Below are 24,520 nucleotides of genomic sequence, written 5' to 3'. Positions count from 1 at the left end.
TGAGCAACAAACATTAAAGTTTTACATTGACATACCACGCACACATATACTGTACATACATTTAATACAGTAAACCTGCGGTTCCCAATCCATGGGCCACGACCCGCAGCAGCATGTTACCGGTCCATGGACACTGGTTGGGGCCTGAATCAAGATAAATTTTGGGGTATAATTTCCATTTTTTGCAGTAATTCATTACAGTGGTGGTTAGAACTATAAGAACAGTAGAGACATTGTGCACAGTAAAAAAAAATTATTTATGAAACAATTCAGTGAAATTAATGCCAGTAAAAATTATCTGCCACATTGGAAAATTTAAATTTTTCGACATACTGACCCCCCTTTCCTTATTTTCCACAACCTGCCTGATGCAGGACATTACAGTAACTAATATTTTCAACCAAGTGTTCTTTCTTTAACCCAAAATTTGATTAGTGAAATAGAATTTGGTGACAAAATCAAATGAAAAATAGTGACCTCGAGTTAATAAACTGGGTGAAAATAATGGTTTTATTACTCTGCGTAGCACAGTAGATTGGCTGGACTGGCAAAATGGTAAGGAGCCCCGGGAGTGTTCTTTTGGTAGACTAGAATTTATTAAACATTTTGGTGTACTAGAAATATTTTTTAATTAAAATGTTTAAATTATTTTCATTTTTTAAATAATATAATTCATGTATAAGTAATAAGAAAAGTGATATTATAGAATCAACTGGATTTTTAAAAAGTTCCTTTGATTTAAAGGGTTCGACTCATAAGTGTAAAATTGTTTTTTTTTTTTACACAAACAGATATTTAAGGTGCTATTATGTTTCTATACCTATTAGAAATCAGTTCCTGACATGGAAATAGCTTACAATGCAATGTTTTTTGTTATTGTTTATGTATGTTATGTATTATGTATGTTATGAGTTAGGTATATGAAACTTTTTTCTTTGAAAAAAAAAGGATGCCACCTATCTAGTAATATTTTAATTGTGTAGTAATATATGTAGTCTATTCCAGTCAAGAAAAAATTACTTCTGAAAATAAAAAAATAAAATAACACAAGCAATTTTCAAAACTTGATGCTCGTATTATAATATTTGGCTTTAAGTTAAAAAATTATTTTTGTTATTATTCAGGGGATCTGACCAGGATTTTTCACAGGGTTTGTTTTTTGTGAAAAATCAAATAATTTTGCAAAATTTTTTTCTTTTGTAAAAACAAAATTTTAAAATTTTGAGATCACGCAAGCTGCATCATTGAAACGTTTAGTTGGATGTTTTCCTCTTTTCTGTTGAGTGTATCATTTTTGAGGGTTTTCCTAATATTTGAGGGGGGAAGTGGCATCGCTCTCTGGGAGATGGACACTCCTCAAGCATCAATATCTACATACCATTCTACTTTGCTTTGAATTATACTGGAAGTGTTATTTGTTTTGTATTTAAAGTAATTGAAACCAAAAAAAAAAAAAAAACAGGCAGGATCTCAGCATTTAACTTTTTGACCCAAGATACTCTAAAAGAGCCCGAAATTTGTTTAAAACTTATAACTTTCATAATTTTTAATAAAAAATAAAGAGACATTTTATTTGTTTATTTCTTAACAAAACGTGCTAAACATCTGAGATTTGAAAAATCTGATTCTTATTGCGGATGCAAAGTGAAGGAATCAAAGCATAAAAAGTCTTGTAAAATTACTTTAGAATTACATTATAAAGGCCTATAATGAACATATTATTAATATTTATCAACACAGTGGAAGCAGAAATAAAATTAAACCATCGATTCAGCATTTTAATTTTTGACTCATAAACGAAATGGAATATTGCTTTAAAAACTTGAAAGAAGCATTTTAACAGAAATAAAGAACTTCTCATTTATTTGCCTCCTAATAAATTAAAGTTAGCTTGAAAAAGAATAAAATATGATTCTCTTATCGGATGTAAACAGATTGCATTTTTCAAAATGAATGCATCAAAAGTATAAAAACTGTTAATAAAAAAGTTAATTAAAGTTAATCATCCTTATTTGCACCAAAAATTCAACCCATATAATTTTCTCCCACAAAATAATGTTCTAACATCCCACCGTAAAAACACAAATATTGCCGAGCCAGTAAAATACTGGGAATTATTTTCTATGGCAAGAATTTTTAAATTAGTAATCCTATCTGATGCAATCACATTTTCTCTCTACGCCTATTCTTCTTTTGTAGTTCTAAGTTCATTTTGCTGACACATACAGTGTGGAGCAAAAGTTTAAGCACAATGTAAATTTTTTGAATAAAAAGAAAACTATACAACGAAATTCTTTCAAATTTCTACTGTAGATGACTAGTATGATCCTAAATATGTTTCTGAAATTTTGAAAAATTTAACTCTTAATCAGATAAAAACTCGACTTGGATCAAAAATATCACATGACACCATGCGCAGATGAATAACCCAATCTGGATTTATCAAAAAACAAAAGCTAGCTTGTAAACCTTTTCTGAAACAGTGTCACAAACAAGGAAGACTACAGTTGACAAAACACCACATGCATTATAGTGACGAATGGATTACTGTTATATTCTGAGATGAAAAAAAATGGGGTATAGACGGTCCAGATGGGTTCTCCTCAGGGTTCGTTGATTTAAATCAGCATGATTAAAATCAAGTGATTTTTTAAAAAAAGTCACTTGATGATTTAATTAATTGATTTAAATCAATTGATTTGAGTCAAGTGATTTTTTAACAAAATCATTAGTTAAAATTAGTTGATTTTTCTTTTATTAATTAATTTTGCCTTTTTAGAATGTATTGCTTTAAATTAAACTACACTGCATGATACTATCTTAACTTCAACATCCAAAACTAAATAGATCCCTCTTTCTGTGTATGTAACAGATTTTCACTCGATTTCTTTTACGCCAAAATTACAATTTAGAACAAAATAAAAATTTAGAGTTTTTCTTATACACCATGACTAATATAGTTCAGAAAAGTAATTGTTCAACTTATTATTTTACACTAAAATCATACGTGATAATGGTAACCTTATCTTTAAGCAAAGCTTAAAATAAAATCACATTAACTAAGCATTATGACGTATTTATTGCTGTTTTTTTTTCTATTATGCCTGTAATATCACATTAAAATCAAGCCTCTAGACTAGAATACCCCATTAAGTGATTTAATGAATGATTGAATAAGTAAATGAAGTGAACTATTTAACTTTGCCCCCATGCACTTGACTAACCACACAAAGCATTTAAAATACAAATAAGCTTAATATTAAACAAATAAGGACTGCAATGAATATTAGCATTCTCAATTAATAGTTAAAGTGTTAATAACAATATATTTGTCATTTAATAACAGGTCATTTTATAGTCTGGCCAGAGGAAATTTGGGTCTGTTAACGGACCCTTCGCAAAAATCCAATTAACAAAAACGGTCCTGTCACAAAATCCTATTTAAGCAAAACGGACCTTTCACAAAATTCTGTTTAAACCAAAGCGGATCTTTCACAAATCGTTTATTGAAAGAACAAATCTGAAATCAAAATAATGTATATTTCCGCACATAAAAGGATAATTTTTGTAGCTTTTTTAAAAGTTAAATTAGAGAGATCAGCTTTTACAAAATCTGCTAATTTTGCAAAAAAAAATCTATACTCTTGTAATGCTAAATAACTAATACTGCCAAATAAATATGATGCGCGTTGTTTGTATCTTAAGAAGAAACTAACAGCAGAAAGTCAGTTTTGTTTTAAATAATTTTGCATGTTTGTTTTATCATAGCTCTTTTGCAGCGGTGTTTTTATAAACTTCCGTGGAAAAGTAGCATAAGCACTTTTCTCCCTGTGCATGATTTAAACAACAATGATAAAAAAAAATAGCAATACAGTGCGGCACAAAAATTTAAGCACAACCAAAATCTATTGATAAAAAGAAAAGTTTACATGGAATGGCTTTGAAATTTTTACTGCAATTAAACAATTAGCTTACAAATTCATGTTTCGAATTTGAAAACAATTTAGAAAAATTAAAATAAGATTTCATTAAAAAAAAATCAAAGTTTTCTGTTGCAAAAGTTTAGGCACAAAAACAAAATATTTACATTTAAGAAAGCATAAAAGTATTTTAATAGTCTTTGGTGCTCCCATTGCATCTGATGAGCTTGAATATGCAGTTTTCTATTAATAACATGAGATTATGGGAGGTTTCGGGAGAGAGTCTGTAGCAAGCTTCCTTGATTGCTGATTTGACCTCTTGTTCAGAGCAATAATGCCTCTCATTCTGGTATATGTCACGTGAGAGAATTCCCCGAATGTTTTCTATGGGATTAAGGAGTGTTTGCCAGTTCATTACACTGATATTTTGAGACACAACCCATTCTTTTGTGCTACTACAGGAAGTGTGTATAGGAGCGCTGTTTTGCTGAAAGTCCAATTAAGACCACCTAGGACTTCACCAAACGGTAGCAAATGCTCGCTTAGGGTATTTCGACACACTTCTTAATTTTGTCTGCCCTTCATAAAGCTAAGAGAAGTTTGTCCGTTGAAGCAAAAAGCTCCCCATACCATGAGCGAGCCACCACTTTGTTGCCTTCTGAATATGCACTTCGGGTCTTTCCTCAAGTCACGCAGAACCAGGGTTCGTGATTTTTTTTATTTATTTTTTTTTAAATCAAAAAAGTCAGATTTTTTAAAATTTAAATCAGATTTTTTTTTTTTTTTAAGTTTTCAAAACTGTGTAGATATTAATTATTTTACATTTATAAACATAGTATATTTCATACAATAGATGAATCTATTCAACTTACTTTTAAAATTAAGATAAGTTCTCTAACTATTTAATAATTCTCAGTATAAAAATGCATAAAAGTTGAAAAAATATTCAAAATTGAAGCTGGTGGAGACTGGCAAAGTAGGTACTCTAAAAAATGGGGGGTCTCCTGGTTGACGTAATTCCAATCCTCCATGTGATCTGAAACGTAAAGTTAAGAAACATTCTTATTAAACAAGGATGTAGAATTGTCTGGACGTATTGATATTTTTTTTTAATATTAAAAATCAAAAATGAAAAACCCCTATGTGGCAACAATTTTGATAGTACTAAGAAAGTCTATCAAATTTCAAGTAAATCGGTTCATTAGAACTTGAAATATCTTGTCAATTGTATCAAAAAAACTAGTTTTGAAAAAAACAAGTTTAAAGTTTGCAGTCTCATTTCAGCAAAAGAGTTAATTTTAGCAAAACTAATTATAACTCCTAAAATAATTTGAATTTCCTTAAATCCTCTTTGAAACTTATTCTTAAAGGTCTAAATTTTGAGAATAATATGCTTTATCAGAAAGTACCCATTACATTATAATGGATAAAATGTACACTTTGTATAGAAATGAAACCATTTTTTAATATATGGTAAAATATATCATAATTTCAATCATAACAAAAAAAAAAATTGATAAAAATAATTGATGTTTAACTATAAAAATACAAAATACATTGTTTTTACTACAACTAAAAGTACCAAAATTGAACAATATATTTTGTACAAAACAGGAAAAGTATTTGTGCTTAATGTTAGAAAATACTTGAAGTACTTGTAACAATTAAGATTTTAAAGCCGCATGAAAAATTTCAAAGCACGGATCAAAGCGCATTTAACACTCATGGGTTGTGTTAAGTCTTTAAATGTGCTTCGAGCAAACTATGCATCTCCGTCTAAGTTCCTTGCCTTCTTTTTCAGCAAATGATTTTGGAATGTAACCACTGTATGAAGAACCCCAATATTTTATAGTTGTTTCACTGTTACCCAAAAGATCCATAGATGGCTCAGTCATAAATTTAGATATTTCCTCCTTGGAAAGATAACGTGTCCACCATGGCTACACAGATGAATAAGTAAAACCCCTTGCTAGAATTTGTCCCATGAAATCCCTTTTTAAAATGGAATCGAAACTAGAAACTACCACTTCAAAATGAACATGCGTTTCCCTTTTCACTTGCTAGCACATGTTTATATTTTCTTTCACGAAATCCAGTAAATCGCAGACACTAGACGAATCCCATTCTAATGTCTGAGAGAGAAATACTAATGTTCAAGACCAATAATTTGAACGCGGCATGGATAAGTGATGCCATCTGATAGTGAGCATTTCGTTCTGAAACCAAAATGAAAATGCGCATGGTTCGGAGTTTTGAGCAGGGTTGAGGAGTCAGGGAAAAACATTTCTGACTCTGGCTTTTTTATAATTTTTGTTTTCCTAAATCCCCCACCCTCATGGGAAGGGAGGAAAACCCTTAAACAGAAATTGAAATATTAATTCCTTTTTATGAAATTTTCCTGTTGTATTTTATTGTAAACCTTAGATGTATAAAACTTTAGAAATTTAATTTGAAAATCAAATTATCCAATAGTTGCAATTTCTAAAGTGAGATTACTTAAAAATCCCATTTTTTAAAAAAAATTAATAGGATTAATTTGCTCCCCTTAAATATTTAACTAACCAGATGTTGATCAAATCCTGTGCTTTCAATTTTTGAAAGCTGTAATTTGAGGGATTTGTTTTTTCTTAGTCAAAAAACTTTTCTTGACAGGGGGCGGTCCTCCCCCCTCCCCATAACTTGTTACAAGATTCAAATAGTGCATATTTTGTGTGTCAGGATGACAATGGATCTTTTTGGATCAGTAAACGGTTAAATTAATGCTCTCAACAGTCCTTTCCTGTGACTTGTGGCAACAAATCTGAAAGAAATTTCAATATTGTACTGTTCCAATATAAATTTCAAGTTTTTAAGCATATGTTTCTGCTTACATTGGCTTGTCATATCAAACGTGTCATATCAAAATGATTTTCACATGCTTAGGAGTTTTTTAGTGTAGTTTTCATGATTTTCATCATATACAATAGAAGAAATAAAATCACAAGACATTTTTTTAAAAAAATAAATAAAGGTTTATTTTTTAAATAAAAGCACCCATAATTTTTGTACAAATATTGCTTATATATGTTTTAAATATGACTACTGACTTTAAACAATAGCTTGTTTTATACTAGCATTCTGAAATTTTACCCTGTATCAGCTTATAGTTAAATGTCCTTCCATTACCGTATTTTTTTGTCCTTCCGATACCATTAAAAACCATATAAATTAACTATCCATTTAAATTATAACTATGCTTCCTTGACGAGGGGCATAATTCTGCTTTTCATAAAAAAAACATTAGTTTCTCTACCCAATAGGTTCTTGGTAAACTAACTGAGATATAGTATTTTGGTAACAGAAGGACATCAAATTGTCACCTTAGTAAGGGACCTATTACATGGTTGGAAAAAAAAAAGAAGAAATTTTAAATTACTTACCAAAATGTTTAGCTAGACATTCAAAAGATAAAATTTAACCTAAGTATTATATGCTGATAACAAGTTTGTTGAAATTACAGTATGTAACAAAAAAGAGACAGAATATTAAGTTTTAAAATTAAACTGTCATGTTGCCTTTTTCCGGGAATTCATCAGCTACATTTCTTTGCTCAATTTTTAATTTTAGTTTTATCGGCAGCTTTAGAATTAACTTAATAAGAAGATTTTAGAATTAACTACAATTATTGAGTGCTGTAACCAAGAAATCATGTACTGATTTTATTTTGAACTTTTTAGTGAAAACCAAGCTTTCTTACATAAAGTCTTTAGATTAAAAAGAAAACATTTATATTTTATCGGATCTTTTGGAATTGTGCTTTTAGGCCAAGCCAACACTTATTTGAATTTACCAAGCACCCTCAGAAGTTTCCCGACTTGCTCAAGCGATTCATACATTCGTTTTACTATTTTATAACTGAGATCAAGAGAAAAAAATATATTATTTTTATTTGAAAGTGATTACTTAGGAAATATTAGGCAACAAAACTTTGCTGACAGTTGCTGTTACTTAAATAAAGTTAGAAACTAAGCAAACTAGAAGACGGCGTAGGTAGCTGTTACAGAAACTCTATAAACAATCAGGCCAGCTGGTTGCCACAATGACAAGCATTTTCTCATTAGTAGCATGTAATCAAATTAATAGGTAGTTAGTTTTTTAAAACATGCAAGGAGAGCCAGTGATAATTAAAGAAATTTTAAAAAGCGGGGTCGGCATATTTTCGAATAACTCAGACTCCTTTACCCCAAAATCAGTCCCTGACTCCACAGCCCTGCCGTTCGGATAGGAGGAGCAGCTGCCACTGACACAAACTAAAGCCCTCGAATGGCGAATAAGTAGCGATATTGTTCTCCCCTATTGTCTGGTGCCGCTTCCGATTCTTAATAGACGTGACTGATCAGGTGGGTAATCATTTAACATCTTGGGACCAAAATTTGAGTGCTTACCGCTCTTTTAACACTGCGTTCTCACTCATCTAGCTCATATTTATTTATTCGTTTATTTCTTTGTTCATTTTACCATCTACTTACTGTGCGGTTAAGTGCGTGAATAGGGTAGAATCGGGCACCAGATTATATCGTTTACCTTCAGGGAAACAAAATAAAGAAAGACTTAAAATCTGGTTGCATTTAACTCCCCCCCCCCTGCTGTGCATCAATGCATCCCTGTAGAGGTGCAGATTAGCGGTCGCCACTCGCCAATTGGCGACCAAAAATTTTCAATGGCTACCAAAGATTTCAGCGCCGATCGCCACCGGGTGACTAAAGGGGAAAAAAAATCCCCCCAAGTTGAAGTTATCATAGTCACTCGTCTAGACGCGACGTCACTTACTGACCCTCAAGAAAAGTTGAAATGTTGCCTCTCTCCTCGCTGATTCGTTGACCACTTCCCATTTGCTACACCTACACTGCGTTCGGGGCTTAGAGCATTGTTCGGGGGGGGGGTAATTTTCAATGGCTACCAAAGATTTCAGCGCCGATCGCCACCGGGTGACTAAAGGGGAAAAAAAATCCCCCCAAGTTGAAGTTATCATAGTCACTCGTCTAGACGCGACGTCACTTACTGACCCTCAAGAAAAGTTGAAATGTTGCCTCTCTCCTCGCTGATTCGTTGACCACTTCCCATTTGCTACACCTACACTGCGTTCGGGGCTTAGAGCCTTGTTTGGGGGGGGTAAAAACTGACCCCCCCCCCCCCCCCCCCCCCCCCCCCCCGCGGTCCAGCAGACATGATCCCCGAACCCAATCAAGGTCAACACCGCAGCATCTGCAGTGCCTGAGGAGGGGAAACGTAAATATGGCGGCGTAGCTAATTCTGATGACTTTTTAAAAGGTTGAAAATGGCGAGTAGAGATAGCTCAAAGGAGAATAAAATTGGATACATCTTCCAAGACTTTATTTCAGTTCTTCAAAACGAAGACAACCAGCATCAAGTCAGTTCATTTTTCATTATTATAGAAAAAAAAATTTTTTTTTTGGAAAGATTACTGTAACGTGTGTGACAAACTAAACATGGCACCAAATACATTATTTTTCTGCTGTATAATACGCTATCGATTTAAAAATCAATTTTTAGAAGTACCAAATTACTTTAAAGTGGCCGACTTACACCGGTGTCAGGAAACTTTTCACGACTTGCTTCGCGAAAATATGCTTCCCTTGTTTCTTTTACATCTTGCAAATATTTTAATATAATATTTTTTTTTTTTCAATCTGAAAATATTTTGACAGATGCAGCGTTAAATTAGCTTATTTAATGTTTAATTTTCATGACTTTTTATTTAGGGAGCCATTACTTCGTGCGAAAAATTGCACTTCGTGATTTAGATTTCAATCCTTTTACACCTTGTAAATATTAAAAATATTTTTTAAAATCGGAAGTTATTTTGCGCAGGCTAAATTTAATTAGCTTATTTCGTGTTTGATTTTAATGAATGGATTTATTTTTGGATCCATGCTTCCTTTGTAATCGTACTTCGCGGGGAACTGCACCTCGTGGTTGAGTTTTCAATAGTTTTGCATCTTGTTCATTTCTTAATATTTTTGACAAATTAAAGTTATTTTGACGTATACTACCTTAGATTAGCTTGGTCTATGTTCCATTTTAATAAAAGAATTAATTTTTGAAGCCAAGCTTCCTTTGTAATCGTATTTTGCGGGGAATTGCACCTCGTGGTTGAGTTTTCAATCCCTTTGGATCTTGTACAGATATTAATATTTTTGATAATCAGAAGTTATTTTGGCACAGGCTGCCTTAAATTAGCTTATTTTTATGTTTATTTTAAAGACTTGATTTATTTTTGGAATCGTGCTTTCTTTGTAATCGTACTTCGCGGATAACTATAACCACGTGGTTGAGTTTTAAATCCTTTTGCATCTTATACATATCTTAATATTTTTGACAGCCGAAAGTTATTTAGATAAATGCAACCTTATATTAGTTCTTTTATGTTCTATTTTTATAAAAGAATTTACTTTTGAAGCCATGCTTCCTTTGTAATCGCACTTCGCGGGGAGCTGCACCTCGTGGTTGAATTTTCAATCTTTTTGCATCTTGTACAATTGTCTTCATATTTTTGATAAGCAAAAGTTATTTTGATGTGTGCTACCTTAGATTAGCTTGTTTCATGTTCCATTTTAATAAAAGAATTTATTTTTGGAGCCATGATAACTTTGGAATCGCACTTTGAGGATAATTGCATATTGTGCTTTAGATTTCCTTTTGCATCTTGTACCAACATATTTTAATTTTTTGGGCAGTCGGAAGTTGTCAACTTATTTTAAGTTTTATTTTAATAAATAATAAATGCAATTATTTTCGGGAAACGTGCCGACATTGCACACCAGTTTTGCTAATCTTTTTGCATTTTTTAAATGCTTCAGAAGTTTTGATAGTTGAAAGTTATATTTTAATAACAGGGTCTGGTGGGGGAAAGTGGTCAATGGGGTAAAGTGGTCATACGTCAAATAAATGGCTATAGCTTGGAAATAAATGTTCGAATGAATGTGAAAATTTTATTTTACAGTAGGGCAGTTAGAAACTACATTTTGAATACAAAATTTTGCAACTGGCAAAATTTTATTGGGTAAAAAAAAATATTTTGCGTGAATATGAAAAATTTTAAAATCTAAACACCTATTTTAACTTCCTTGGGAAATTTTGTTTGTTAGAATTAGGAACAGATTCACTGTACAGGAAGCTTCCTACATGTCTCAAGAACTCTTATTCATTAGTAGTTAGCTGAATCTATTTTAGGTAATTTTTTAGAACAATTTAAGTAAGATGGGGTAAAGTGGTCATAATATTAGGCTTAACGAATATTGTTCTTCTAATGTCACTTAATCTTTAAGTATAAGGCCGATACAGATTAAATATTAGTTTTACTTAATATGTATTGTTTTTACAGTAAAAAATACGAGTAAATGCTTATATATACGCATAAATACTCGTGTAGGCACGTACATAGGCGTATTCACATAAATGCGCCAATAAATACGTATATAGGTATGTCCAAGTATTTTTTATCCATACAGCTATACATTCTACTATACATGTATATGCTCACTTTTACTCATATATACATGAAAACTTACATACTCAGGTAGACACGTAATATACGCGGTCGTACTCGAGTAGACATTTACATACAAGCATAAGAAATACAAGTATACAGGGTGAGTTTAAACTCTTGAGCAAGTTATTAAAAGGTGTTAGAAGGGAGGATAAGAAGTAATAATCATAAGGAACATATAGTCACAAACACAATGCTGACGCGCTACATGCACGCAAAGCCAGAAACTGATGGATGCAAAAAAAGTCACAAATTTATTACACAAAGACAATTTTACACAACATTTTAGGTCTCAAGAAAGTTTTAAAGCGATTGATGAAATTTGCGGCCTGCAGCTGTAATAAATGTGTTTCGCAATCACAAAGCACTCTCTGTTGCAATAACGAGACTTTTGAAAAACTTTCATCAGCCGCTGCGCCTTTGTTGCGATGCTACTACAGGCCGTAACTTTTAACAACCGTTCTTAATATTTCTTAAAAACTAAAATATTAGGTAAAATCATCTTAGTGCAACAAATTTGTGCCCTACTTTGCATCCATCAGTTTCTGACTTTTTGTGCATGTAGCGCGTCAGTGATTATAACTTCCTTATGATTCTTAACTTCCAATCCTTCCTTCTCACACCCCTTTGATTTTTGCCCAAGAGCTTAAATTCACTCTGTAGGTCGACATGTATATAAGCGTATATTCTCGTGATACACACATGTACTGGTGTATGCACGTAAATGTACGTATATACGTCTATACAGGTATATGGTCGTGTTTACGCGAATACATGCATATATACTCGTGCTTCCATATATATACGTGAGTAGATACATACTCCAAAGACGCACTGGATGTATCCACGAATTAACTCGTGTATACCCGTATATGTATGTATGTACACTTATATATGCGTATATACGTCTACTTTACACATATATACTCAAGTATGCACGTATTTTCTTGAGATACAAGTGCATACGAGCATATTATGTTCGTTAATACGCGTATATACTCGTATACACATGACACGTGTATACACGTGACACGTATGTACTCATGTAGACACGTATACACTCCTGTAGGTAATCACGTATACATGCTTATGTACTCGTATATATACTTATACTCGTATATACATGTATATACTTGAATAGGCACATGCATGCATATATCTGATGTATACATGTATCTGCTCATATAGGAACGTGTTTACTCGTTTATAACACGACACGAATATATTCGTACACGCATGTACTCGTGAATATACTTGTAACTATAAAAGCAACAGAAATATACAAGTTTTAGGGTTATTTATAATGATTTTGCTTCTATTTTTAAATATAACCACTTTACCCCATGCTATGACCACTTTCCCCCACCCCATGGGGTAAAGTGGTCATAAAAACATAGGGAAAAGAAAGTGCTATAAAACTACTAAAATCAATATTTTTCTTCCTAAAATTCAATGTACCGTGTTCTTTAATAATGCAATGTAAAATAACAATAAAAAAAATTGAAGTGTTTAAAGAATTTGTTGTATTTATTATTCACCTAAGTTGAAAACCTGCGATTTTATGACCACTTTACCCCACCAGACCCTAAAGAGTAATAAATCCTGTTCATATATTTATTTTTACAAGCTTTATTTTAATCAATTTAATTTTATCCTAAAATATTAAATCTAAACATATTTTTTTTTTTTTTTTTTTGCTGTTGAATTTGAAATGTATTATTTCTATAAACGATAGGGTCTGGTGGGGGAAAGTGGTCAATGGGGTAAAGTGGTCATATGTCAAATAAATGACTATAGCTTGGCAATAAATGTTCGAATGAATATGAAAATTTTATTTTAGGTTCGGTGAGTTAGAAGCTACATTTTGAATACAAAATTTCAAAACTGGCAAAATTTTATTTGGTAAAAAAAAATATTTTGTGTAAATATGAAAATTTTAAAAATCTAAACACCTCTTTTAACTTCTTTGGGAAATTTTGTTTGTTAGAATTATGAACAGATTGACGGCACAAGAAGCTTCCTACATGTCTTAAGATCGCTTACTCATTAGCAGTTAGCTGAATATATTTTAGATAATTTTTTAGAACAATTTCAGTAAGATGGGGTAAAGTGGTCATAATATTAGGCTTAACAAATATTGTTCTCCTAATGTCACTTAATAGTTAAGTATAAGGCAGACATAAATTAAATATTAATTTCACTTAATATGTATTGTTTTTACAGTAAGTAGGGTTAAATATACGAGTATATACGTATGCATACGCATATACTCGTGTAGGCGCGTACATAAACGTATTCACATAAATGCATCAGTAAATACGTATACGGGTATCTGCGATATGGGTATTTTTTATCTATGCAGATATACATTCGACTACACACGTATATACTTGCTCTTACTCGTATGTATACGAACACATATATACTCAGGTAGACACGTTTGTACATTTACGTACTCGAGTAGACACTTACATACAAGCATACGACATACAAGTATACAGGGTGAGTTTAAACTCTTGGGAAAATTTTTAAAAGGTGTTAGGGGGGAGGATAAGAAGTAAGAATCATAAGGAACATATGGTCACAAACACAATGCTGACGCACTACATGCACACAAAGCCAAAGACTGGTGGATACAAAACAGGTCACAAATTTGTTACACTAAGACAATTTTACACAATATTTTAGGTCGTAAGAAAGTTTTAAAGCGATTGAAGAAACTTGCGGCCTGCAGCTGTAATACAGGCATCGTAATCACAAAGACTTCTCTGTTTTAATAACGAGACTTTTGAAAAACTTTTATTCGTCGCTGCGCCTTTGTTGCGATGCGTGTATTCGAACTACAGTGCAGGACCTTTTATCCGGGAACCAAAAAACCGGGAAACCAGAAAACCGGCAACCTTTTGCCGATTTTCCCGACATTTTTAAAAAATGCGCATTTTCGACAATGTTTGAAAAACTAAGCATTTTTTTGAAATACCTAAAAGAGTATGAATGGTTTCTTAATAAATACCATATTACTCATTTATAATTAGGGAAAATGTTTTCAAAAACGAACTTCAGAGGGTTATGCTTAACGCAGGTCAAAATTTCCGAAATATTTTCTTGAATTAAAAAGTACACTCGTAAGTCTGAAACTTTCGTGTTTTATTCCAACTGAATGCTAAAGAAATGAATATTGTCACATTCTAAAGCAATATTTTATTGAATAGTCTCTAATTAAAGCCATTTGGAGCGTAAGTCACGTCAGAAAAGCGCGGGAAACACCGATTTTTAATATGTATAACTATTTATTATGGGAATTTAAGTTTCATAAACAAACGGCCAATAGCGCTTTTTAGCGATCCAGAAAACCGGGAAATTCAGATATCCGGGACGGCGATGGTCCCGAACTTCCCGGATAATTGGTTCTCTACTGTACTACGGGCCATAACTTTTAACAAGTGCTCTAAATATTTCTGAAAACTAAAATTTTGAGGAAAATCATCTTTGTGTAAAAAATTTGTGACCTGTTTTGCATCCATCAATTTCTGGCTTTGGGTGCATGTAGCGCGTCAGCGACCGTAAGCTCCTTATTATTCTTTGCATTTTATCCTCCCCTCTCACACCCCTTAAATTTTTGCTCCAGAGCTTGGATTCACTCTGAAGGCATACATGTATATAAGCGTATATGCTCGTGTATACATATATGTACTGGTGTATACACGTAAGTGTACGTATATACGTCTTTTCAGGTATATAATTGTGTTTACGCTTATACATACGTATATACTCGTGCTTCCATATATACATGTATATACGTGAGTAGATACGTACAAACACGCACTGGATACATCCAGGAATTAACTCGTGTATATCCGTATATACATTTATGTACACTTGTATATGTACCCACATGTACACCTGTACATATATGCGTATATACGTCTACTATACACGTATATATTCAGGTATGCACGTGTATACTCGAGATACAAGTGCATACATGCATATGACGTTCATTTATATGCATATATACACGTGACACGTATATAAACATGACACATATATACTCGTGTAGATACGTCAACACTCCTTTAGGTAATCACGTATACATGCTTATATACTCGTGTATGCACGTATAAACTTGAGTAGGTACGTGCATGCATGTAGCTGATGTACACATGTATCTACTCATATATGAACGTGTTTACTCATGTTTACATGACACGTATATACTCGTGTATACACACATATATTAGTGCATATACTTGTAATTATAAAAATAACTGAAATATACAAATATTAGGGTTATTTAATATGGTTTTGCATTTATTTTTAACTATGACCACTTTACCCCAGGCTATGACCACTTTCCCCCATCCCATGGGGTAAAGTGGTCATAAATACAAAGGGAAAAGAAAGTGTTATAAAACTAATTAAATTAAAATATTTTTTCTAAACTTCAATGTACTGTGTTCTTTAATAATGCAATGTAAAATAACAACAAAAAAAGTTGAAGTGTTTAAATAATTTGTTGTATTTATTATCCACCAAAGTTGAAAACCTACGATTTTATGACCACTTTACCCCACCAGACCCTACTAAATGTCGTATGTTGATAGGCAGATTTCTAGAGTAGTGGATAGCTACTTTATTATTAGTTCAATTCTAATTCAGACTTTTAAAATAACCATTTGTTCGCAAACTACAAATATTTTCTAGTTTGTTTTTATTATGTGGTTTTGAATTTTAAAATTTGGTCCTACAAATTTAAATGTTGGCTAGGGAGATTCCATGAAAAGTGAAACCAGTAGGTCAAACAAATATTAGATTTTTAACTTAATGTGTTCCTCCATCCTATTTCAATCCAAATCATTCTCAAATTTCTTCAATGAGAGAAGGAAAATACTTACCAATCTTCACTGGTACTGATTTTTATTGTGCTAAGATTTTTAATACATAGATATATAAAATATATGTACAGTGAAGCAGAGATTATACGTTTTTGAAGGGACTGTATGAAAAAAGTGTATAAGAGGGAAAACGTACAATAGGTATGCATTAAAATGTATTGGATTCTGCAGGGACCAATTCAAAAAACGTACCAAAGAGAAATGTATAAACGGTGCTTTTCTGTATATATATATGTGTGGGTGTATGTTTGGCTACCAAAAATTTGAAGTGGCTACCAAAGTTTTTGGTGTTGGTAGCCACTGGCTACCAAAGAAAAATACCAGTCTACACCTCTACATCCCTGTGTAACTCAAGTGTTTTTTTTATTATTATATTTATATTTTTAATATTTGTTTCAGTATTCAAACTCACTTTTTTTTTCTCAATGCATTGTAGCATAAAACATTGCATTCCCTGAGTTTTTACTTTTTTACAGTAAGTTCTTGTTCATATTTTCTTTTAGTATTATTTTAACAGGATATGTTTTTTGCTATTCTTGGTGTTTCATAAAGCATTTGCTGTAATTTTTCCGTGTAATCACGCATTTGTTAAATGGCCAGAGTTCCTTATTTATTTATTTACACTTCAGCAATATCAATAGATTTGGCTAAAATTTAAAATTCAAATTATTTCAGTGCAGTTTATATTTAAAACTTTATTGTTGATGTTTCTATTTATCTCAGATCTGTAATCTGAATGATTGTTTAGTGAATTCAGGAAAAATGCCAGTGAAACGAAAGCACCATTTTGAAACAAGCAACTATTATTTTTATGCTTAACAAAATTGTGAGCATGCATTAATGTGCAGTACTAAATCAATAACACAAGTAATGAATTCATCTCTTTATATGTATTTAAAATCTTTTGCTTAAAACCTTAAGCTAATCACGGGACGCAGGAGTGTCCTGGCCGCCAAGAGAATCAAATGTTAGCAGCTAACTAAAGCAAATCCACCGCCAAGAAAGAAAAAAGCGACTAAGGAGCAGTTTACACGACAGAACAAGTTGGGGTTTTCTGGGTTTTTCGCGCCTCTGTATCCCAGCCTCATTAAGACCCCCGGAGTTGATTTTTAGTATACTTAATCTCCAGTGGCCCCTGACGACATAAACCAAAAGACTATCCCCAGGGCAATCAGGGGGAGGAGGAATTCAAGTTAGAAAATCGCTGTTCAAAAAAGTTTTCACTTTCTTTGACAGGGCTACAGCCCAGACGAAAAGACGAATCAAGCTGAAATTTTGCACACACATTCCTTGTGCCTTACTGATGTGCCATTTGACCCCCCTCCGCCTCTCCCCTCGTTTTTACTCCTCAAATTGTACCTTCCCGGGGTTCTGTCACAGCCCCCGGGGGGCTATGGTAATGCTTTTTGGTATACATATTCTTGGGGGGGGGGTAGCCATTGAGTACATGTACGAAAATTCAACCCCCAGAGACATCATGGGCTGGAGTAATTAAAGTTTGAAAATCACCAATTTCCCTTAAATTCTTATGTACTTACACTCAGCTCATAGGGTTTGTTAATCTCCCACAGCAATTGCAAGGTTAGAACAGATCTAACAGTTGTTCAAAGTTGTCTTAGGAAATGAAATTCGATAGCATTGAAGTGAAGATATGCTAATGAGATTTGGAATATAAGCAAGGCTGTTATCAGTTGATCTCACTCTCACTTCTTGCACAGCATAGATGCGTTGGCTCATGTCAGGCAAGCCAACTTGCTGTTTGTTCAGCAAGCTTAGGCTGTTAACCTTTATGTTTAATTGAAGTAGTATGACGTTTGTCCATTGAAGACTTCGTTCCTCATGAACGATAGTTGGGTCAATTGATAATTACTTATTAGTTTAGGTCAACGGGTATTTGCAATAATGGTATACTTATTCTTATTTACTTTTGTTAAAGCCATATACTACGTTTTTATCTCTTAATAAATTAATTGATGTTTACTAAGCTATTTGTCTTCAATCATACTGATTCACGAACTCGAATTTCACACTCTGCTAAATGTATTACGTTGTTTGGGTAAGAGTTAGTTTTAATCATACCTTCCTATCCAACAATATCTCAAATTTGCCAGAGCGACTGCGCATGCGCGCGGACTTAGCTCATTAGGCTTTTTGTTTTAAGATTCCATAATGCTGCCCCCCCCCCACCCCCAGTTTTGCCGATAAGAAATTTCCGTCCCCCTGTTTTTAAGTTTTGATATATTTAGAGGGGGGGGGAATTTTAAATGGTTGGTGCAAAACTGGGATTAAACCATTAGAATATTTTGCATGACATATTATATGAAACTATACACATATGAATATGATACATCTTACTTTATAATTGAAAGCGAAAAAAAGCCCTTTTTTATTTGTTCACTTATTTTCTAATTTAATGCATTTTTCACAAACATAACACATTATGAATTGAAAATATATGAAATATGTGTGTGGATATCCGTGTTTTGCAGTAATTTGTTAACAGACAAAATTTTTGCAATTAATTTAATCAAGACTTTTAAAGAGCTAAGTCCGTGTGCATCATGCGCAGTCGCTGTGGCAAATTTGGGATATCCGCCATTTGGCGTCGAGTACAGTTGTATAGCTCTTCTGAAACTTTCAAATTTAAAATATTTAACGACTTAGTGTATTTTTTTTCTTTGCTTGGTAATAACATGCATTATTTCGTCTTTTTAATGAACTTTTAAACAAAACTAGGCATTAAACAAGACAGAGACTTCCATCAAAAGAAAGATAAATCTCCAAACAATTAAAATTATCCCATAAAACGTAAAAAACTTAAAACGTAAACACGATTCAGGAAAAAAAGTCATAAAATAAAAAGTTAAAAGCTAGATTAAAATAGCCCGCTAGCTGTAAAACATTTAAAAAAAACCTTCAGGAAAATGTTGAATAATCCGTCAAATAAAGAAACTAATAGAATTTATTGCAAAGTTGTAAAATACTCGAAAACAATATAATTTAAAATATAGTATTTTATCATCCAAGAAGTTTTCTATGCAACAGAGATTATACAAGGATTGCAATAAAATTTAAACTGCCCAATTCTCGCAAAACGAACATAGAATCTAAATGGTCAGAAAATAACTTGACGTAAAATTAGGCTTGCCATTATTGTTTCTTAAAAACACAAAACAGGGTTGTTTCAAATGAAAATTTTTTTACTTGAAGTTCTCAATTCTAAAAATACAGACAAAGTAGCAATATCAATGCAAAAAGATGTGATATCTCATCAAAAACAACCTGTTGTAAAAATTTCCCCGCCAAGAAAACCTTCAACTTTTCCGCACAAAAAAGAAGGCCTTCATCCTAAACCCCAAAACCCTCAGCCTTAAAAAGTTATGATATCTAGTTTGCCCGCCAAGTATCTGCCAAACAATCATCCTCCCTGTTCTCCTCTTTCATCACATCTACTTTCGTAGAACCTCCTCCCACCTTCAACTCTTCAGAAATATGGATAGATCCTTTAAATTGTTTGGAAGCTTTTTGCTCACCAAGCAACCACTTCACTTTGAAAAGCTTTTCGCCAAATAGGATAAACAATTTAAAGGATCTATCCGTATTTCTGAAGAGTTGAAGGTGGGAGAAGGTTCTAACGGAAGTAGATGTGATGAAAGAGGAGGACAGGGAGGATGATAGTTTGGCAGATACTTGGCGAGCAAATTAGATATCATAACTTTTTAAGGCTGAGGGGTTTTATGTTTAGGAAGAATGCCTTCTTTTTTGTGCGAAAAGATTTTCTTGGTGGGGAAATTTTTACAACAGGGTTGTTTTTGATGAGATTTATTACTTTTATTCATCATTATTATGAATTTTATGAGTTAATATGACAAAATTCTCATCTTATTCATTAACATTAAAAATAAAAAAAAACATTCAATTATTCACAGACATTATGTTGTTGATAGTTCATTTTTTTAAAACATTTATTTTTATCCAATATCTTACATTTTAACAATATTGCAATGTAAAACTTGAAAAACTCCCTGTATTTGCTGCGTTATTTTTAATGGACATGTTACTTTGACAACATTTATTTTATTAAAATTAAGAATATCTTACTTTGCATTTCATTGTGGTACCCACTCGAAGTTTTATTTAAATCCACTTTGTGTTGTGAAATTTTAATGCTGAAAATGATTATTTGTATTTTAAGTAAATGATTTAATATAATTATAAGTTTTCAAAGAAGAATTCAATCCTTGAAATAAATAGAGAAAGTTTGTTCTAGTTTATGGAGGAAAACAAAACCGCTTTATTTTTAAATACTACATTTGTTTTCAATTCGAAATTTCATTTCAGTTTAATAATAAAAACCTTTTTTTATGTACAAAATGAAACTGCAAGTCTCATATTTATATATTGGTTATATTAATTTAAAATTCAAAGAATCAATACTTTAAATCTTCATAACATACAACTTAATTTTGTGGCTGTACGATAAAAAAAATTCTACTTTTTGGTAATTAAAGTATATCTGCTGCAATTAATCAATATATGATTGATTATTTATGCTATTCTGATGATCAATACATTCATTATATCTATTCCTCCAACATAAATACCCTATTTCCGTGCTTTTGGGGACGAAAGTAAAAAAAATATTTTTCAAACAGATTGAGAATTATTATAAAACATCTTTGCACATTGAAGTGCATTTAAATCAAAATAAATTTCTTTATCAAGAAATTTTTTTAAAAAAAAATAATAATGTACATTCAGATTTTTGTTATCTCGAAGAATCTAGGAATATTTATTAGAAAGGAGTTACTAGAAAAACACTATTTCACTAAAGCAGACATCGGAAGACAGCCGGTGTTTGGCCCCAACATGGCCGACAACTCCTCCCTGTCGCTACTCAAGAGAAAGATTCAGGGCTTTAACGCAAACGTGGGTCCTCCCGAACGAGTTAGGAATTACCTTATTTATTCATTCATTCACCTGTTTTCTTTTTCATTCACTATTTTATTAACGGATCTTTTTCTTTTCATTTATTAACCTAATTTTTTATTTATTTTGTTTGTTTCCTTTACTATTCATTTATTCATTCTTTTATTTACTCATTTTTTGATCAAAATTATCTTTTTCAGTAGAATAGAAAAAAATGTCATTAGAAAACTACTTTATCTTCACTTTGACCCATGAAAAAAAGAAGTGAACATTTTCCAAATTTCTTTTGAGGTTAAAATTTACAGCCAAAAAAAAAAAATTATGCTTCAATGCAACTTTTTTAAAAAATATATTATTCTTTCTTTATGTAATGTAATTTTCAGAGCAAATTTCCAATTTGCTTATTTTGAAAAAAGTGTATCTTAACCGTTTCACTTTGCCCCACAGTCGCGTACGGGAATGAAGAAAATTTGTATGTACAGTGACCGCTGCTTATATAAATCAAGTTTGTTCTAAAGAGTTTTGCTTCAATAAACAGGCTGATTCAATAAAGTAAAAATTAGTAAATATTTAAGAGGACTCTATTTAATTTTAGTCGAATAAGATGAAATATCAGGGAAGTGTCCGTTTGGTCAAAATATTCATTCTTTAAATATTTTTTTAAAAAATTGGCATAAAAGGGTATGAAAGAGGAATTGAAAAATTCAAATATTAACTTCCTTGCTCTTTGAAAAGAAAAATATTTTGTTCTTTGCTTAAAATGGATTGTAATTACTTTAAATGCCCTTACTTTAATGTCTTAAAAATCTAGTTCTCATAATTCGGAACTTGTCGCACCAATGTTAAAGCTACAAGTGATAAAGAATACAGCAAAGAATTCTCGTAAACACCATGTCTCTCTCCGGCTCTCTTTTTGCTTGACTTGCTGGTGCAATATTAAGTTTATCATTACGTTATAAATAAGAATGAAAAATCCTTTTAGCTTTATATAACTTTTGTACATTTTAAATTTTGTTTAATATTGAATTTCAGAATGAGAAAATTAAAGTACTGAAACGTGCTCTGGATGCTGAGATTGAAGAAAAAACAAGAGCTAGAAGAGAACGAGAGGTTTGCCATAAAAAATTTCTCTTTTCTTCAATTAGTATTATTATATTACTTAATATTTTCCAACTTTTCAACTGACTTTTTCTTTGTCCTAGAACTTTGAAGTTCAATATTGTTAATCTTGATAAAGATAAGAGACAAGCGGAACATATGATTTGAATTTTTTCTTAAACTGTTATTTTGTTTTGTTATCATTTGTTTTTAATTTTAATTCGGTAGGTAGTAGGTGCTGCATCATCTAAGGATAATGCCAGTCCATGGATTTACTTACCTGCTAGAAAATTTATTAACTAAAAACGAAAAAGTCCTCTTTGTTCCAATGTTTTGATTGCTGCACATCCTCTTTTGGAAGCGCATACTCAATGTTGTTGATAGAACCTCTCTTCTTCATTACATGAAATGTGAATGTGTGGCATAAAAATGATTTGTTTGAATTAAATTAAGAGAGGTGCATAAAATATCCTAAACATTTATGGTCGGAGTTCTGTCATCATATTTGGTAGTCATGTTGACTCATATAGAAGTGTTAAAGCAATGGAACAACTTCAGTAATGCTACAAATCAGCTTCAGCGGGTATTCTGTTTCATGAAACGATGACGGAAACCTTGAGTCATAGCCCAAATTATGAAAATATTGTAAAAGCACTTATTTTTGCAAGTCTTTTATTTTTGCAAGCCTACCGTAATTGAAAAAATTTAAACCTCGCGATTTTCCCCCCATTTTCTACTTTCAGTTCTGTTTATTTAAAATTCACAAATTTTTCAGCCAGTAAAATCACCAATATCTTCATTTTCACAAAAACTATGGCTCATGAAAATAAGTGCTCTTACAGTAAGGGTCATTCCATGCCAAATCAGCGAACCTCTGAACCTGACCAGCATTGATTTCTACAAAATTTGCGGGTTTGATTCTATCCACCTATTGAAAGCAAAAATAGTTTTTAGGTGTTTTTGATCGTTTGTTTTTTGTGTGAGACCCTGCAAAGTACTCAAAAGATGCAAAATGTGACGTTTTGGTACTTACAAAAATTCTTTTTTCTCAGCTTCTATGGTAGCTATTTTGTCATAGAGGTGTCACTGTGACATTAATATTTGAAATTCATAAAATTAAATTTTGACCTTGACTATTTTAAAAAGTATATTTTTTAAGAACCTGAAAAAATATTTTTTTGCTTACTAATGTGGTCTACACATGGTAAAAATTTCAGAATGGGACTACTTTGGGATCTCACTAAAAAATAATATAAAATATTTCGATGCCACAAAATAATGCAATTCTCCTCCCTGTGCAGTTGCTAATCAATAAAGAATAATTAAAAATCCATTCGTTTCAGTATTACAAATGTCGATGAATGTCAAAATGAGACTGCAGTTGGCTCATGATGAAAAAGAAATAACTTTTTACTGTTGCAAGATTTAAAATATTGAAATTGAGTGGCTAGCCATAGGCAATTATTGCATCTGAAGATATTTACAGAAAAAATCACAAACTGAAAAATTCTCTTCATGACCAATGATTTGCAGCTTTCAACTCTTGCTTTGAGAGGTCGTAAACCCTTCTTTTTGAGTTCCTATTGGGATCTACTTTTATAATATCATTCATTGGTGCTACGATAACATTCTAAAAATCACATAGTAGAAGGAACTTGAAGTTCTATGTAAATGTAAAAAGTTTCCTCTTTTTGCTGCAAATAAGGTACTGTACTGACAATGTATTGACTGAATTTTTCATTTGCCTTATCAAACTATTGTCATGGAGTCATAACCAGATTGCCATAGGTCGTTTGATGACTATCTCTAGCTGCAAGTACTTTAATAGTGCCACCCACTAGGGGCCGGTTAAGATACAGGGAGACCCTAGGCCAAACAGTTCTTTGGGGCCTCATGTAGTCACATCTTACAATTTTAGCTATGGACTGTAGCAATTTTAATATGTTGGGGGCCCCTAAAAAGTCTGAGGCCCTCTGCCACGACCTAGTTGGCATAATCAGTAATCTGGCCTTCCGAACACAACATCTCATTAACTTTTGCCATGAGGTGTGACAAAGAAAAGAATTTCCTCTTTGATCACCCAATCTTGATTGATAGTTACCAAGATAATCATGATTGAACATGTTTTT

At 32.2% G+C, this 24,520-nt stretch overlaps 1 protein-coding gene across 1 annotated transcript in view; it reads left to right on the top strand.

Moving 5' to 3' along the window:
- The window catches only part of LOC129219025 (myosin heavy chain, clone 203-like), an 86,730-nt gene that overhangs the window by 35,139 nt on the left and 27,071 nt on the right, over nt 1–24,520 (top strand). Inside the window, exon 7 of the mRNA XM_054853344.1 lies at nt 22,326–22,403. Within this exon, the coding sequence (XP_054709319.1) occupies nt 22,326–22,403 (78 nt within the window). The remainder of the gene's footprint in view (nt 1–22,325; nt 22,404–24,520) is intronic.

This window comes from Uloborus diversus, chromosome 3 (genome assembly GCF_026930045.1).
Source record: "Uloborus diversus isolate 005 chromosome 3, Udiv.v.3.1, whole genome shotgun sequence".
Classification (NCBI taxonomy): Eukaryota; Metazoa; Arthropoda; class Arachnida; order Araneae; family Uloboridae; genus Uloborus; species Uloborus diversus.
The sequence above is the reverse complement of the archived record's forward strand: the minus strand, read 5'-3'. Positions and strand labels throughout refer to the sequence as shown.